General features: G+C 48.3%; 1 protein-coding gene across 2 annotated transcripts in view; it reads left to right on the forward strand.

Annotated features, from left to right (window-relative positions):
• MAPKAPK5 (MAPK activated protein kinase 5) overlaps positions 1 to 19,294 on the forward strand; it is a 123,031-nt gene that overhangs the window by 16,008 nt on the left and 87,729 nt on the right. For both annotated transcript variants that reach the window (XM_075341844.1, XM_075341845.1), the window contains exon 2: positions 11,528 to 11,601. In XM_075341844.1, the coding sequence (XP_075197959.1) occupies positions 11,528 to 11,601 (74 nt within the window). The remainder of the gene's footprint in view (positions 1 to 11,527; positions 11,602 to 19,294) is intronic.

Below are 19,294 nucleotides of genomic sequence, written 5' to 3' on the forward strand. Positions count from 1 at the left end.
CATGAAGCTGACAGGAGCGGCAGTAGAACACCGCCGCTCCTGGGAGCTCCACGCAGCAACTGAAGGGAGTCGCGCTGTCAGCGGGGATGTCACTGAGGTAATGCCGGGGTGTGTGCGGTGATGGGTGGGTAGTACCGGTGTGTTCGGTGATGATGCGTGCGGTAGTGCCGGGGTGTGTGGAGATGATGCGTGCGGTAGTGTCTGCGTGTGCGGAGATGATGCGTGCAGTAGTGCAGGGGTGTGCGGAGATGATGCGTGCGGTAGTGCCTGCGTGTGCGGTGATGTGTGCGGTAGTGCCTGCATGTGCGGTGATGATGCGTGTGGTAGTGCCTGCGTGTGCGGTAATGCCGGTGTTTGTGCGGGGATAATGAGCTCTCTCTCTCTTCTCTCTCCTCTCTCCTCTCTTCTCTCTCGTCACATGCTCCGGTCACTTGACAGCATGTGACCGGCGCTTGTCGCGCTGCCACTATACTGTATCCAGTGTACTGGCGTGCGCCACATCCGCCAAACCGACGAAAAGCCGGATATGTAAAACCTGGGTAACGCTGGCGGTGCGTTTTCCTGTCGCACTGCCAGATCCGGCATAAGTGTAGTACAGTTCACAGGCAGCGCGGCAAGCCCCGGTCACATGCTGTCACATGCTCTGGTCACATGACCGCATGTGCCCGAAGCTTGCCAGTGAACTGTACTACACTTATGCCGGATCTGGCAGTGCGGCAGGAAAACGCTGATGTGAAACCAGCCTTAGTGAGCTCTCCTCCTTTTGCAGAGATAATCCATTCACCTCCCAGGTGTAGAATATCAAGATGCTGATTAGGCAGCAGGACTATTGCACATGTGTTCCTAAGGGTACCCACACATCAGCGTTTTCCTGCCGCATTCCCAGATCCAGTACAAGGGCAGTACAGTACTTTACAGTTCACAGACAGTGCGGCAAGCCCCGGTCACGTACTGTCACATGACCCTATGTGCCCGGAGCTTGCCAGTGAACTCTAAAGTACTGTACTGCCCTTGTGCCGGATCTGGGAGTGCGGCAGAAAAACGCTGATGTGTGGGTACCCTAAGGCTAAGTGCGCACACTGCATTTTTTTTTTTTACCACACAGAAGCAGTGTTTTTATCTTTGTGGTGACTACTTAGAGCGGCATTTTTGGCTTAAAAAACGCAGGAGTCCTCCACCTGTCAGACCTCTACTGAAGTGAGCCGTGGGATTAGCGCTGACGTCACTCACACGACGTCACAGCTGATCTCGTGGCTCACTTCAGCTGCGGCCTTATATTCGGTCTCAAGTGGAGGACTCCAGTCAGGTGATGGCTGGTGTCCTCCACTTGTTACCGCATATCGGGCCGCGACTGAAGTGAGCACAAGATCAGCGGTGACTTCAGTCAGGTGATGTGCGGTGACAGCTGAAGTCACCGCTGATCCCGCTCAGCTTACTTCACTTGTGGCCTGACCCTCACAGAGAGCGGTCGTGTTCTATAGCCGCTCTCTGATTGTCAGTTGTACCAGTGCTGGAAGCCTCGTGGGACCTCGGATTACGTCGGACCTGGAGGGGTGTTTTAGGGATTAAAAAGTGGTGAAAGAGGGGGCTGTTTTTGTGTTTTATTTCAAATAAAGGATTTTTCGGGTGATTGTGTTTGTTTACTTTCACTTACAGCTTAGTAATGAGGGGGTGTCTCATAGACGCCTGCCATCACTAAGCTAGGGCTTAGTGGCAGCTATGGACTGCCAGTAACTCCTTATTACCCCAATTGCTACCGCATCAGGGCAATCGGGATGAGCCGGGAAAAGTCCCGGGACTGTCGCATCTAACTCTGGTTTCACATCAGCAGTGCAGTACAGTTCACTGGCAAGCTTCGGTCACATGCGGTCATGTGTCCGGAACATGTGACAGTATGTGACCGGAGCTTGCCGCGATGCCTGTGAACTGTACTGCATTTCTGCCGTATCCGGCAGTGCGGCAGAAAAACGCTGATGTGAAACCAGCGTAATGGATGCGGCAATTCTGGGCAGCTGCTGGCTGATATTTTTAGGCTTAGGGGGGCTTCCAATAACTAGGGTCTCCCCAGCCTGAGAATACCAGCCCCCAGCTGTGAGACTTTATCTTGGCTGGTTATCAAAATTGGAGGGGACCGCACGTCGTTTTTTTTTTTTAAATTATTTAATTTACTGTACGATATAGACCCGCCCACTGGCGTCTGTGATTGGCTGCAGTCAGACAGCTGTCACTCAGCGTGGGCGCGAGTCTGCCTGTAACCAATCACAGCCACCGGTGAGCAGGGAAGGAGTGAATATGTTATGAGCCTAATGAGCGGCCTGCTCTGGAAGATGAAAGAGCTGCCGTGGCAGCAGTGTGACAGCCGACTGGTGATCGGTGAGTACGTAGTGTTCACTCCTACCACTTTGTGCCCGATTCTGGTCCCCATAGACTTTATATGGGGACCAGTATCTGGCCAAATACCAGCCCTCCGAAACGCAGGGACACAATGCAAAAAGAATTGACATGCTGCATCTTTGTGGTCACTACAAAAACGCAGCTAAAAAAAATTGCAGTGTGCGGACAGCAAAAATGAAATCTCATAGACTTTGCTGGGGAAGGAGATTCATGCAGTTTTTAGAACAAAAACACACCCAAAAAAAAGCGTCAAAAAACACAGTGCGCGCACATAGCCTAAGGCTTCCCACAATAAAAGGCCATTTTAAAATGTGCAGTTTTACAGTATTGGGGGGTGGGGTGTGTTCAGGGGGTCAGACATTGACCATTTGCTATTAGTTACCTAAGTCCAATCCCTATACACACTTCAGTTAAACTGAACTAACACAACTTGGCATCGGAATACCGACCAAGAATGAAGTGAATCGATACAATTTACTATGAAATCTTATTTTATTTTCAATAAATTCATTTAATTAACAATATCAAACAAGAGAGCCCATCCACCTAACAGGTGTGGCATATGAAGATGCTGGTTAGAAAGCATTATTGTAGAAGTCCACCTTAGGCTGGCCACAATAAAAGGCCAGTCTAAAATGTGCGGTTTATCACACAGCACAATGCCACAAATGTCACAAGGTTTGAGGGAGCGTGCAATTGGCATGCTGACTACCGGAATGTCCACCAGAGCTGTTCCCCGTGAATTGAATGTTCATTTCTCTACCATAAACCGTCTCCAAAGGCATTTCAGAGAATTTGACAGTACATCCAACCAGCCTCACAACCGTAGATCATGTGTAACCACAGCAGCCCAGGACCTCCACATCCAGCACTTCACCTCCAAGATTATCTGAGATCAGCCACAAGAACAACGGGTGCAACAATCAGTGCATAAGCAAAGAATTTCTGCCCAAACTGTTATCCTTTATTGCATATGTTATTGAAATATCACACAGACCAGTGACATATACCATATATTGCACCATCTACTATTCTGTTACTACAGTGTGACACAACATGGGACAAAAGGTCTATTTTCATCCAGGGCAATGATATGTGGCCTCAGATCACAATTATATGGCTGGATCGGCTCTCCTATTACTTGTGAATCCTCAGCACAAGCTAACATGTTATATAGTACTAGCCGATACCATCATCCTATATGCCACGCCACCTTCCATCACCCTTGGTGACTAATCCCATCATGTCACACTCATTTAGCAACAGAAAATCCTTCATCCGGCTTGGCGATTATAACACTGTCCATAGGAATAACACAGCGAACCAATGCCGCTAATTATAGAATAATTAACATCAAAAGGCAGAAAGTACTTACATTGTGCGATAAGTTATCTGGCCATGCATCCCTCCACCCCTGACGTACGTTTCGCCACACACTTTATCAAAAGGGGGCGTGTCAAGGTGGGGAAACGTCTGTGTTTATATATTGTAATCCAGCCAATAACAGTGTCCTAACGTGCCTTCATCATTACGTAGCGTGAGCTACTTCCGGTGTGCGTCGGCGCATGATGATGTTGCCGCTTCCTCTTTGTGAAGAGACTTCCGGGCTGCGCGCGCTGACCCGCAATTGTCATCACGCTTTAGGGCACATGATGTACGCACGTCCGGAAGTCTGAGGAGCGGAACAACAGAGCATGCGCGCTACCAGCAATGATGTCACATCTTAAAATAACATTCATATATGATGGATATTATGCATAAAGAATGCAGCACATATATACACATTCACTATGGTGTTCAAATGTAGATATAATACAATAAGAGGATGATCGATACAACCCTAATAAACAATCACGTTTATCATATCCAGTGAACCATCAGCGCTGTATCGGTGATCCCCACATACCACAGGCTTCAATAAATTACCGAATACAAATTCCATATATTATCCACAAATTTTTTTTTATATATATCCATTGTTCCATAAACATATGTGTCCCTCATCATTTACTACAAATGTATCAACGCATATACCTAACAGTTATATATTATTTCCAAATTCCATATGCACCGGACATCATATATCATTTATATAGAACACATTTTTCTTCTTTCTCTTTCTTTTTCTTTCCATCATGGATTTATAATTGTAGGTTCTCAAAAGTATTATGCTGCATCCAATATTACAGATCATCATACATAGATCCCCATATATGTCATCCCGCTTCCATCACTGCAATTAGGTACAACGAATGACACTAGTTCCTTGGCTAGAATGAATCAAAAAAGAAAAATTAAAATCAAACACCAACACTTAAAAACATAACCCACCCTTAAAAACAATCCACCGACTAATATAGACCTATAATACCTCATTTCAACCAATTTAACTAGACAAATAGTCCCTCTCATGTTTACTGCTTATAAACTTCAAATATGCAAATATATGTGTATATACATATGTTGCCACTCGAGATTGAATGAGACGAAATCCCACTATTATTTGTCTAAACCTCCAAAGTATTAGACCACCACTCTCACCTACATCTTATTAATACGGTAGTCTACAGGTGGAAAATCGTCCAATTAAAGAAAAGAGCTGAAGCCATTACTTTCGTTGAGTCCTTGTGGGGCCACGGAACCCAGACGGTATATCCATTTACATTCAAGCCTTGCTAATGTAAGGCCTAAATCGCCCCCCCTTGGGCCCAAATTGACCTGATCAATTACCCGGAATTTTAGCCCCCTAGGGTTGCATCCGTGGAGCCTGTGAAAATGGCGCGGCAATGTTTTTAGGGTAGATATATCTTTAGCTGTCTGCGCATTGCGAATGTCCTTAAGATGTTCAAGGGCTCGAACTTTGAATTCTCGTATAGTTAAACCTATATAGATTTTCGCACATGGGCATTCAGCTTGGTATATAATACCGCTAGACGAACAATTCAATATCTTCCGTATATCATACGTTCTAGATCCGTCATGGGTTTTAAATATCTTGGTCTTTACACAATTGCCGCACGCCTTACACAGGCCGCACGGATAGAACCCATTCAGGGGGCCACCGGCAAAAGATTTTTTTAACAGGATCAGTTTCGTAATGGCTATGGACGAGAATGTCGCGTAAATTTCGCGACCGTCTCGCCACCATCTGTGGTGTCTGTGACAACTCTCTTTTCAAAATGGGGTCCATCATAAGTACCTTCCAATGTTTGTCTATGATAGATTTCAGCTCACTCCATCTCGAGTTATATGTGGTGATAATACGAGTTGTACCTTCCGGGATTTTATTTTGTTTAACACAGCTACCATATAGTAGATCATCTCTGTTACTTCTGAGAGCCTTCCCATATCCACTCTTGATATTACGTTGACTATATCCACGCTTTGCAAACCTTCGTGCTATGTCACCCGCCTGCTTTTTGAAGTTATCCATGGTGGAACATAATCTTCTGGCCCTCAGAAATTGGCCCCCAGGTATACCTCGTATAGTCGCGGGCAAATGTGAAGAAGACTCATGCAGCAGGGAGTTCGTAGGCGTAGGCTTGCGGTACATGTCTGTGATATCTCCATTCCCATCAATGCTGATCATAATGTCAAGAAACTCCAGTTGGATTCCACTTTTATAAGTCAGTTTTATATTTTGCTCGTTGGTATTTAAACCCACCATGAATCTGTCCAACTCCTGACTGGTGCCCATCTACAAAAACCACACGTTGTCTATATAGCGCATCCACTCCTGAACCTTCGACACTGCTGGCAAATCCTCACCCAAAAAAATTTGTCTTTCCCAAAATCCCAAAAATAAATTAGCATACGAGGGGGCACATGAGGCCCCCATCGCAGTACCTTGTAACTGTAAAAAAATTTTTTTGTTAAAGGTGAAAAAATTATGACTTAAAACAAACTCCAGCAGTGTCAGAAGTTGTTCAGCAGTGGATGCGTCAAGACTGCTGGTACGAAGAAACCACTCCACCTCTTTAAGACCATCCTTATGACGAATCGAGGTATACAACGATTCGACATCTGCCGTCACCATGATCATTCCCTCCTCTACGTGTAAATTACCGATCCTCCGAAGAGCCGAGGTAGTATCTTTTATATATGAAGGTAGAGTAGCCACAATGGGCTTGAGGAAGTGATCAATGGTGACGGAGACGAGTTCACAAAGGCTACCATTGTTTTTAAGTGTTGGTGTTTGAATCAAAAAAAGAAAAATTAAAATGATTCTAGCCAAGGAACTAGTGTCATTCGTTGTACCTAATTGCAGTGATGGAAGCGGGATGACATATATGGGGATCTCTGTATGATGATCTGTAATATTGGATGCAGCATAATACTTTTGAGAACCTACAACTATAAATCCATGATGGAAAGAAAAAGAAAGAAAGAAGAAAAATGTGTTCTATATAAATGATATATGATGTCCGATGCATATGGAATTTGGAAATAATATATAACTGTTAGGTATATGCGTTGATACATTTGTAGTAAATGATGAGGGACACATATATGTTTATGGAACAATGGATATATATAAAAAAAATGTTGTGGATAATATAAGGAATTTGTATTCGGTAATTTATTGAAGCCTGTGGTATGTGGGGATCACCGATACAGCGCTGATGGTTCACTGGATATGATAAACGTGATTGTTTATTAGGGTTGTATTGATCATCCTTTTATTATATTATATCTACATTTGAACACCATAGTGAATGTGTATATATGTGCTGCATTCTTTATGCGTAATATCCATCATATATGAATGTTATTTTAAGATGTGACATCATTGCTGGTAGCGCGCATGCTCTGTTGTTCCGCTCCTCAGACTTCCGGACGCACGTACATCATGTGCCCTAAAGCGTGATGATGTTTGCGGGTCAGCGCGCGCAGCCCGGAAGTCTCTTCACAAAGAGGAAGCGGCAACATCGTCATGCGCCGACGCACACCGGAAATAGCTCACGCTACGTAATGATGAAGGCACGTTAGGACACTGTTATTGGCTGGATTACAATATATAAACACAGATGTTTCCCCACCTTGACACGCCCCCTTTTGATAAAGTGTGTGGCGAAACGTACGTCAGGGGTGGAGGGACGCATGGCCAGATAACTTATCGCACAATGTAAGTACTTTCTGCCTTTTGATGTTAATTATGTTAATTATTCTATAATTAGCGGCATTGGTTCGCTGTGTTATTCCTATGGACAGTGTTATAATCGCCAAGCCGGATGATGGATTTTCTGTTGCTAAATGAGTGTGACATGATGGGATTAGTCACCAAGGGTGATGGAAGGTGGCGTGGCATATAGGATGATGGTATCGGCTAGTACTATATAACACGTTAGCTTGTGCTGAGGATTCACAAGTAATAGGAGAGCCGATCCAGCCATATAATTGTGATCTGAGGCCACATATCATTGCCCTGGATGAAAATAGACCTTTTGTCCCATGTTGTGTCACACTGTTGTAACAGAATAGTAGATGGTGCAATATATGGTATATGTCACTGGTCTGTGTGATATTTCAATAACATATGCTATAAAGGATAGGAAGGTTATTTAAATTCTGGAACCATGTGCCCCCCAGGTGGCTCTCTTGTTTGATATTGTTAATTAAATGAATTTATTAAAAAATAAAATAAGATTTCATAGTAAATTGTATCGATTCACTTCATTCTTGGTCGGTATTCCGCTGCCAAGTTGTGTTAGTTCATTGACCATTTGCTAGTCTGCAATGTGCCCTGTACAGTGAAAACTGTGATTCATCCGTGACAGGAACACCTCACCGATGTGCCAGACACCATCGATTGTGAGCATTTGCCCACTCAAGTCGATTGCGACAACAAACTGCAGTCAGGTGGAGACCCCGATGAGGACGTCGAGCAGCAGATGAGCTTCCCTGAGATGGTTTCTGACAGTTTGGGCAGAAATTGTTTGGTTATGCACTGATTGTTGCACCCGTTGTTCTTGTGGCTGATCTCAGATAATCTTGGAGGTGAAGTGCTGGATGTGGAGGTCCTGGGCTGCTGTGGTTACACATGGTCTACGGTTGTGAGGCTGGTTGGATGTACTGTCAAATTCTCTGAAATGGCTTTGGAGACGGTTTATGGTAGAGAAACGAACATTCAATTCACGGGGAATAGCTCTGGTGGACATTCCTGCAGTCCGCATGCCAATTGCACGCCCCCCTCAAACCTTGTGACATTTGTGGCATTGTGCTGTGTGACAAACCGCACATTTTAGAGCGGCCTTTTATTGTGGCCAGCCTAAGGTGAACTTCTACAATAATGCTTTCTAACCAGCATCTTCATATGCCACACCTGTTATGTGGATGGGTTATCTTGATCTTTATAAATAGAAATTTAGAAAAATTTGTGAACAATTTTGGAAAGAAAAAGTTCTTTTGTGTACATGGAAAACATTTGGATCTTTGAGTTCAGGTCACGAAAAGTGGGAGCAAAAAAAAAGTGTCTTGTTGTTTTTTTGTTTTTTTTTTTCTTTGTTTTTTTTATTCAGTGTGTATATATAATTTGCTATTGAACCCGGTCTATGCCCGGGTGACAATAATTTAGCATCGGAACGGGACTTTGTGGGTGTTTTTTTTTAATCTATTCCTCCCCTTTATTTAAACTTTGCACAGCGGCCGCTGCCATCATCCCTGTGGCCGATGTCTGCACAGTGCTATGTTCATGTTGTAGTTGGATTCTTTAGTAAAATGGGTACGGAGCCAGCCCGCACACATAGTGCTAACTCCGGTGCCATTTTATAGAAGACACTGTGTCTGCGAATATATCATCTGGAAAAAACTGGTGAAGAGTGATAATCAGAGACAGTGTCTTCAATAAAATGGCGCCGGAGTTAGCAGCATGCTCGCGGGCTGACTGGTGAATGAATATTGTATGTGTAATATTCAGTGTGTGTGTATTGGTAGATAACAGAGAGCAGCAGCATAGCGGTGGTCGGCGTGGGTGATAGTGAATTGGTTGCTTGTTTGCAAGTATTGAAAGATAACAGAGAGCAGCAGCGTGCACCCTTGTGATCAGCGCAGTGACCTTAGCCGGCCCCGGCCTCCTGCTCCATGGGTGTTCTGCTTTGGGACACCACTGCCAGCCTCTTTAAACACACAGTACTGTGCTTCTCCATGGAGACCCCGCGCTCCCCAGTGCAGAAGCCAAACCCCTGTATCCCACAATCCCGTCCCGCACAGCCCGAGCCCTGCACCACCGCGCGCCGGTCAGCAACCTCCGCACAGGCGCAGCCATCTTCGGATCACATGATGTCTGCTTGCTGCTGACTTCCCTCACCATGACACATGTGATGTGGGTGGATGGTTCCTCGCCACTCTCCTCCCTCACAATGACGCTAGTGTGGGAGGATGGAGAGGACATGAACATAGCACTGTGCACGCGCAGGCTCTGCTCCGGACATAAGGACATGTTCAGCGTTATATAGTGAATAGCAGTAGAGTATTGGTTATTGGTTACACCTGATAATTGTCTAGTTGTCCACAGCAACCAATCAGAGCTCAGCTTTCACTTTACCTCAGCAGCTTCAATGCTGAAGGCTGCACTCTGGTTACTATGGGGTCCGTTTTATAATCCGGTGGCGGAGCGGGGGTCACAGGAGGTAGGGGCGATGCTGCAGGCAGTGCAGAGGGGGGTCCAGATGCTCACTATGGCTGCGCTGCTCTGTGCTGGGGCAGGGGCTGCTGCTCTGTGCTGGGGCAGGGGCCGCTGCTCTGTGCTGGGGCAGGGGCCGCTGCTCTGTGCTGGGGCAGGGGCCGCTGCTCTGTGCTGGGGCAGGGGCCGCTGCTCTGTGCTGGGGCAGGGGCCGCTGCTCTGTGCTGGGGCAGGGGCCGCTGCTCTGTGCTGGGGCAGGGGCCGCTGCTCTGTGCTGGGGCAGGGGCCGCTGCTCTGTGCTGGGGCAGGGGCCGCTGCTCTGTGCTGGGGCAGGGGCCGCTGCTCTGTGCTGGGGCAGGGGCCGCTGCGGCGGTAAGGCACTGGCCATTCTGAAGATGTCGCCGGTGCGGCCTCCAAAGACATGGCTGCTGGAGTCGGCGTGTGCGCAGATGAGAGCTCCATCTGCACACGCCGACTCCAGCCTCCATTATTTGAAGCCCACACCACTGACATCTTCAGAATGGCCAGTGCCTCCCTGTTCGACGCACCGCCTGCCTGCAGCACAGCCTTGCCTTGTCTCCTGTGACCCCTCTCCACCACCCCCCAGTAGGCTACATTCGGATTTTATGATGCACCCCTCATTTTCCTCCCAAATTTTTTGGGAGGAAAAGTGTCTTATAATCCGAAAAATACGGTAAATGTGCTGTATCCTGAGGGGACTGATGCATTTTGTAAAAGAAAGTGCCCTTTGGACACTCGCTGTTCGATCCTGGCTTCAGACAGGACAGGTTCAGTATAAATTAAAAAACTTAAAAAATATAAACACTTTTTATATATTATATTTTTTTTTTGCCAGCATGTGCCCCAGGACCGCTGCTCTAATGACCATCATTGGGGACGTTCTGCAGCCTGTGTGGGTCGGCCTGGATTACCGCAGTGATGGGCTGTGTGACACACAACATTTGTAAACATTAAGCGCTAAACTTTGCAATTTGAAAATTTATTTATGAAATAGGTGATTACAAAAGATTTATTGGGTTTCAAATCGCAAAGTTTAGCACTTAATGTTTACAAATGTTCTGTGTCCTCTTTTTGTTACACGACACATCAATGCAGTAATCCAGGTTAACCTACACATGTAATAATTTGTATCATCCACTAAAACATGGAGGGTGAGTGCGAGTGTGGCTGGTCAGACTAGTCGCACTTGCTCTCCCCCTGCCTGTGACCTGAATAGAAAGTGTTTTTATGTGGTGAGTGCCCTTTCTCTTTTCTGTGCGTCCTCGGTTTCCCTATTTGGGCAACTTGAAAGCACAGCACCACCTCCATCACTGGTCTCTTGTATCATCATGTGGAATCTACTGTATTCAGACTTCCATCCTAATGATGGTGCCGAGACATTTGCTTTTTTTTTTTTTTGTCTGCATGTTGCCGGTTATGTTAGTACTGTTCATTTCTCAGAAGTATCTGTATGCATTTCTTAACCCAATGTATTGTTATTTGTACATACAGGAGACGTCTATTCTAGAAGAATTTAATATCAATTGGACCCAGAAGCTTGGAGCTGGAATCAGTGGTCCAGTAAGGTACAGCATTGGAGAGATTTTGTCAATGTCTTTCATGACTTGCTCTATATTTTTTATGTGATTTAGACATTCTGCCCCATGTTGATATGGCAGCTTGGCAGAAAAACAGGCAACACATGCTCAGAAATTGTGGTTCCCATTTGTGCCAGAAGAGTAACCAATTTGGCTGTCTGTGCTAGACGGTACAAGATGGTTTAAAGTCAATTGTCACGTTCTGACGGGCATATTATAATGATGTATAAAATTGGACAGCACACAGACTAATATAATTAAATAGGGCCGTTCATGTAAAGAGCACTTTACACGCTGCAATATCGCTATTGATATTGCTAGCGTCGATTGTGCGTCACGGGCAAATCGCTGCCCGTGGTGCACAACATCGCTTACACCCGTCACACGGACTTACCTTCCCTGCGACGTCGCTGTGGCCAGTGATCCGCCTCCTTTCTAAGGGAGCAGTTTGTGCGGCGTCACAGCAACGTCACACGGCAGCCGTCCAATAGAAGCGGGGATGAGCGGGCGGAAGATCCCGCCCACCTCCTTCATTCCTCATTGCCGGAGGACGCAGGTAAGGAGATGTTCGTCGTTCCTGCGGTGTCACACACAGCGATGTGTGCTGCTGCAGGAACGATGAACAACCAGCGGCATGCACCACCAACGATATTATGAAAAGGAGCGACGTGTCAACGATCAACGATTTGACGTTTTTGCGATCGTTGATTGTCGCTCCTAGCTGTCACACGCTGCGATGTCGCTAACGGCGCCGGATGTGCGTCACAAACACTGTGACCCCGACGATATATCGTTAGCGATGTCGCAGCGTGTAAAGCACCCTTTACAGTTTTCTCACATGGACCGGGTGTCAGTGAAAAAAAATTGCATCATGAACTATTTTCTTCTGCGTCTCCGATTAGATTTGCCTATAGACGTCTATGGATCCCATACGGATCAAACTTGTATCATCTGAGTGTTGTTATATTGCCATTATTAACCTGGAAACTCTATTTGTTCATTTACATTTTAAAATGCCACATGGACATAAATTACGAATGAAAATCGTCTGCGTTTTCTAAATGAAAATCAGTCCATTTTTAATACATTCGCCGAAATATTGAAAATTTTAAGACCCACAGGGTCAGATTTTCACGCCAAATAAGGAATAATGTTTGGAACACCATTCTAAGTCTGAACTGGGTGCAAAACCCTAAAAAACATCACTATGGGGAGATAAGGTATGCACAACAGTGACTATGTAAGGGGAATACATGTAATAGCAGAAACTGCTGTGTGAATACTGACATGAAAAATCCAATAGCTATATGTGAGAATGAAATGTGAAAAATGGAATCTGCATTACTGCCCTGAACATATGAATCCAGAGAAATTTAGATTGGATTTTTCAAGTCAGTATTCACACAGCAGTTTCTGCTATTTCATGTATTCCCCTTACATAGTCACTGGTGTGCATACCTTATCTCCCCATAGATTTTCACGCCAGTCTTAATGAGGGGCTTGCTGATGAATGATACACCAATTTCATTAATAATTCAGCACATTTTCCCAGTGGCGTGTGCTCCATTCAGGGGTTGGAGGAGCATTTCTTGCACAAAGGACGCCAACACTTTTGCCATATTTGATGGCCGGTCATAGCCATGTCCTGGCTCTTCTCCATCTCTACCCATTTTAGCCAAGGTTTTTCAAACTAGCATGAAAACGTCAAAAGTCGCAGAATGTTTGCTTTATTCCTCCTTGTGCAATAATTGTGTGACTTCTCGAAGCACCAGTTTTCTGACATAAAACATTTGATGAATCTGGATGCTTGATCTAACCTTGCACTAATCAATTAAACCGTATTGCTAAATAGGCCCTTGTTATCTTAACTTTTTCTTTGTCGCTCCATTGGGAGACCCAGACAATTGGGTGTATAGCTTCTGCCTCCGGAGGCCACACAAAGTATTACACTTTAAAAAGTGTAACCCCTCCCCTCTGCCTATACACCCTCCCGTGCATCACGGGCTCCTCAGTTTTATGCTTTGTGTGGAAGGAGGCACACATCCACTCATGCATTCTCATTTTAGTTATATCGGTTGGAAGAAAATTGGGCCCCCACGGGGCCCTCGCCATGTTCCCTTCTCACCCCACTAAGTCGGCGGTGCTGTTAAGGTTGAGGTACCCATTGTGGGTACAAAGGCCGGAGCCTCATGCCGTCTCCTTCACCATCCCTTAGCGGCTCTGGGAGAAGTGGGATCCTGAGCGGTCATCCATTCACTGGGACCGTGCTCCCTCCGCAGCCCCTGTGGGAATCTGTCGGACAGGAGTTGATTTATCCTCAGGGACCGGGCCCTGCATCACTAAGGTACTCTGTATCCCCATGGGGGATGTGCATGGAGCGCCTTCATCCCGGACGCTGCAGCAGCTGCTTATTTGTGACGGCCGGCGGACTTCCGCGCCGACCGCGCCTGTTTGTCGGCCGCGGTCTTAAATTTAGTCCCCGGCTTCAATTGCGGCCTAGTAGCAAAACTCCCGCCCCCGGGCCTGTCTATCAGGGGTAAGGGCGGGACTGCCGACCTGACGTCGGTTGTGAGGGCCGGAGCATCCTGTATGTTTCCTCCCCCCTCACTGATCACTGTGGGGACTCCAGATTCCCGCACTTTTCTAGCGCCGCCCACGGCCCCACTCCTCCCCAGAGAGGTCCGGCAGCCATTTTTTTGGCATTCTGCCTGTGGAGGATTTCCAGGAAAGAGCTCTGCAACGCTGGGAGACCTAAGGCAGGGAATCTGGAGGACACACACTCCGCTTTTTAGCGGTCGGTAAGCCACACCGGTCACCCGGTGCTGGTCCCCTTAGGGTGCCGGAATAGATACTATATATATATATTTATATATTTCTGTTTGGTCGGGCTATATACCCTTTCCCATATACCCTCAGTGATCACTCTCCTAGGAGACAACAGCATGTCATCCACAAGGAGCAAGGGTGCCAAGGCACAGGGTTATTTTGCGACCTGTACCTCTTGTGCGGCTAAGTTACCTGCGGGTTCCACCTACCCTCACTGTGAGCAATGCTCAATCCCTGTTTTGCTTGCTCAGCCGGAGCCTCGGTCACTAGTGGGCCCCTCGGCTCAGGTAGAACCCCTTGCTCCCCCTGTCCAGGCGGCAGGGACAGAGTTTGCAGTTTTTGCTGAAAAACTCTCTGAGTCACTCTCACAATCCATGGCTCAGTCTATGGACAAATGGTCTGCCAAGCTGCTTGAAGCTTTGCAGTCCAGACCGGTCCTTCCACAGGCCCCGGGCCCTGTTGGATCTTCGCCTCCAGGCCCCTCTCTGTCCGCGCCGCAGCACGTTCCCAGGGGGGGCCCTAGGTCTCATGTGGAGGACTCCGGCCCGGACCACAGTAACACCAGTTTCGGTTCCCTAAACGTACACGGAGTGCGTTTTTCGATCACTCTAACTTCAGAGATGCTGTCCAGAAGCCCAGAGCGGTTCCGGACAAGCGCTTTACTAAGCGCCTTACTGACACACGTTACCCCTTCCCCTCTGACGTTGTTAAGGGTTGGGCTCAATGTCCCAAGGTGGATCCCCCAGTCTCTAGATTGGCGGCTAGATCTGTGGTATCGGTTGCAGATGGCTCATCGCTAAAGGATGCCACTGACAGGCAGATAGCTCTCCTGGTGAAATCCATCTATGAAGCCACGGGCGCGTCTTTTGCCCCGGCTTTTGCAGCCGTGTGGGCACTCCAAGCTATCTCAGCTTGTCTGGCTGAGATTACTGCGGTCACACGTAATTCTGCTCCGCAGGTTGCGTCTTTGACTTCTCAGGCGTCAGCTTTTTCTTCCTACGCCATGAACGCAGTTCTAGACTCTGCTAGCCGTACAGCGGTGGCATCCGCTAACTCTGTGGCAGTCCGCAGGGCCATGTGGCTGCGCAAATGGAAGGCAGACTCTGCTTCCAAGAGGTTCTTAACCGGTTTGCCGTTTTCTGGCGACCGCTTGTTTGGCGAACGATTGGATGAGATTATTAAGGAATCCAAGGGAAAGGACTCCTCCTTACCCAGTCCAAACCGAAGAGACCTCAGCAACGGAAAATACAATCGAGGTTTCGGTCCTTTCGTCCCTCCGCCAAGCCTCAATCCTCTTCGTCCAGCAGGCCGGAGAAAGGTCAGAGGAACTCCTATGCGTGGCGGTCCAAGTCACGCCCCCAAAAGGCCGCAGGAGGCACTGCTTCCAAGGCGGCCTCCTCATGACTCTCGGCATCCCCGAACCGCATCCTCGGTCGGTGGCAGGCTCTCCCGCTTTTGCGACGCCTGGTGGCCACATGTGCAAGACCGATGGGTGAGAGACATTCTGTCTCACGGTTACAGGATAGAGTTCAGCTCTCGTCCCCCGACTCGTTTCTTCAGAACCTCTCCGCCCCCCGAGCGAGCCGATGCACTTTTTCAGGCGGTGAACGCTCTGAAGACAGAAGGCGTTGTGATCCCTGTTCCCCCCAGGAACATGGTCGCGGCTTTTACTCCAACTTGTTTGTGGTGCCAAAGAAGGACGGCTCGTTCCGTCCCGTTCTGGACCTCAAACTGCTCAACAGACATGTGAGCACCAGACGGTTTCGGATGGAATCTCTCCGCTTGGTCATCGCTTCGATGTCACAAGGAGACTTCCTAGCATCGATCGACATCAAGGATGCTTATCTCCATGTGCCGATCGCACCTGAACATCAACGCTTTTTGCGTTTCGCCATCGGGGACGAACACCTTCAGTTCGTGGCTTTGCCTTTCGGCCTGGCGACAGCCCCAAGGGTGTTCACCAAGGTCATGGCATCTGTTGTGGCGGTCCTACACTCTCAGGGCCACTCGGTGATTCCCTACTTAGACGATCTTCTGGTCAGGGCACCCTCTCAGATGGCGTGTCAAAACAGCCTTTCCGTCGCTCTGGCGACTCTCCAGCAGTTCGGGTGGATCATCAACTTCCCAAATCCAAGTTGACACCGACCCAATCACTGACGTACCTTGGGATGGAGTTTCATACTCAGTCAGCAGTAGTCATGCTACCGCTGGACAAACAGCTTTCTCTGCAGGCAGGGGTGCAATCTCTTCTTCGGGGTCAGTCACACCCCTTGAGGCGCCTCATGCACTTCCTGGGGAAGATGGAGGCAGTGCCCTTCGCGCAATTCCATCTGCGGCCACTCCAGTGGGACATTCTCCGCAAATGGGACAGGAGGTCGACTTCCCTCGACAGGAACGTCTCTCTTTCCCTTGCAACCAAGATGTCACTTCAGTGGTGCCTCCTTCCCAACTCTCTGTCGCAGGGAAAATCCTTCCTACCCCCCACCTGGGCTGTGGTCACCACGAACGCGAGCCTGTCAGGGTGGGGGGCGGTTTTTCTCCATCACAGGGCTCAGGGAACCTGGACTCCGATAGTCATCCCTTCAGATCAATATTCTGGAGATAAGGGCAGTGTATCTAGCCCTATTGGCCTTTCATCGGTGGCTGGAGGGCAGGCAGATCCGGATCCAGTCGGACAACGCCACTGCCGTCGCATACATCAACCACCAAGGCGGCACTCGCAGTCGTCAAGCCTTCCAGGAAGTCCGACGGATTCTGCAGTGGGTGGAAGCCACAGCTTCCACCATCTCCGCAGTTCACATCCCGGGCGTAGAAAACTGGGAAGCAGATTTTCTCAGTCGACAGGGCATGGACGCGGGGGAATGGTCTCTTCACCCAGACGTGTTTCGAGAGATCTGTCGCCGCTGGGGAACGCCGGACGTCGATCTCATGGCGTCACGGCACAACAACAAAGTCCCGGCATTCATGGCCCGGTCTCAAGATCACAGAGCTCTGGCGGCGGACGCATTAGTTCAGGATTGGTCGCAGTTTCGACTGCCCTATGTATTTCCTCCTCTGGCGATGCTGCCCAGAGTGCTGCGCAAAATCAGGTCCGACTGTCGTCGCGCCATTCTCGTCGCCCCAGATTGGCCGAGGCGGTCGTGGTACCCGGATCTGTGGCATCTCACGGTGGGTCAACCGTGGGCGCTCCCAGACCGCCCAGACTTGCTGTCACAAGGGCCGTTTTTCCATCTGAATTCTGCGGCCCTCAACCTGACTGTGTGGCCATTGAGTCCTGGCTCCTAGCGTCCTCTGGGTTATCTCAAGATGTCATTGCCACTATGAGACAGGCCAGGAAACCAACGTCCGCCAAGATCTATCACAGGTCTTGGAGGATCTTCTTATCCTGGTGCTCTGATAATGGTTTTACTCCCTGGCCCTTTGCCTTACCCACTTTTCTTTCATTCCTTCAATCCGGAATGGACAAGGGTTTGTCTCTCGGCTCTCTCAAGGGACAAGTATCGGCGCTATCCGTATTTTTTCAAAGGCGTCTAGCCAGGCTTCCGCAGGTCCGCACGTTCCTGCAGGGAGTTTGCCACATAGTCCCACCTTACAAGCGTCCGCTGGAACCCTGGGACCTTAACAGGGTGCTAACGGCTCTTCAGAAACCACCTTTCGAGCCGCTGCGGGATGTCCCTTTATCATGTCTTTCGCAGAAGGTGGCATTTCTAGTGGCAGTTACATCGCTCCGTAGAGTGTCGGAGCTGGCAGCGCTGTCATGCAAAGCCCCCTTCCTGGTTTTTCACCAGGATAAGGTGGTTCTGCGTCCGGTCCCGGAATTTCTCCCTAAGGTGGTATCCCCTTTTCATCTCAATCAGGATATCTCCTTACCTTTATTTTGCCCTCATCCAATTCACCAATGTGAAAAGGATTTGCACTCATTAGATCTGGTGAGAGCACTCCGGCTCTACGTGTCTCGCACGGCGCCCCTGCGCCGTTCAGATGCCCTCTTTGTCCTTGTCGCTGGCCAGCGTAAGGGTTCGCAGGCTTCCAAGTCAACCTTGGCTCGGTGGATCAAGGAACCGATTCTTGAAGCCTACCGTTCTTCTGGGCTTCCGCTTCCTTCAGGGCTGAAAGCCCATTCTACCAGAGCCGTGGGTGCGTCCTGGGCATTGCGGCACCGGGCTACGGCTCAGCAGGTGTGTCAGGCAGCTACCTGGTCTAGTCTGCACACTTTCACGAAACACTATCAGGTGCATACCTATGCTTCGGCAAACGCCAGTCTAGGTAGGCGAGTCCTTCAGGCGGCGGTTGCCCACCTGTAAGAGGGGGTCGTTTTCGGCTCTTTTTTATCGAGGTATTCTTTTACCCACCCGGGGACTGCTTTTGGACGTCCCAATTGTCTGGGTCTCCCAATGGAGTGACAAAGAAGAAGGGAATTTTGTTTACTTACCGTAAATTCCTTTTCTTCTAGCTCCTATTGGGAGACCCAGCACCCGCCCCTGTTCCCTTCAGGCTGGTTGTTCTTTTGTGTACACATGTTGTTCATGTTGAATTGTTCTTTTGGTTCATGGTCTTCAGTTCTCCGAACATCCTTCGGATTGAATTTACCTTAGACCAATTTATAAGTTTCCTCCTTCCTGCTTTTGCACCAAAACTGAGGAGCCCGTGATGCACGGGAGGGTGTATAGCAGAGGGGAGGGGTTACACTTTTTAAAGTGTAATACTTTGTGTGGCCTCCGGAGGCAGAAGCTATACACCCAATTGTCTGGGTCTCCCAATAGGAGCTAGAAGAAAAGGAATTTACGGTAAGTAAACAAAATTCCCTTCTTTTTAAACAAATGTAGACTTTAGGACCCAATAAGACCAATTCTGC

Source organism: Anomaloglossus baeobatrachus, chromosome 1 (genome assembly GCF_048569485.1).
Source record: "Anomaloglossus baeobatrachus isolate aAnoBae1 chromosome 1, aAnoBae1.hap1, whole genome shotgun sequence".
In the NCBI taxonomy this organism is placed as follows: domain Eukaryota; kingdom Metazoa; phylum Chordata; class Amphibia; order Anura; family Aromobatidae; genus Anomaloglossus; species Anomaloglossus baeobatrachus.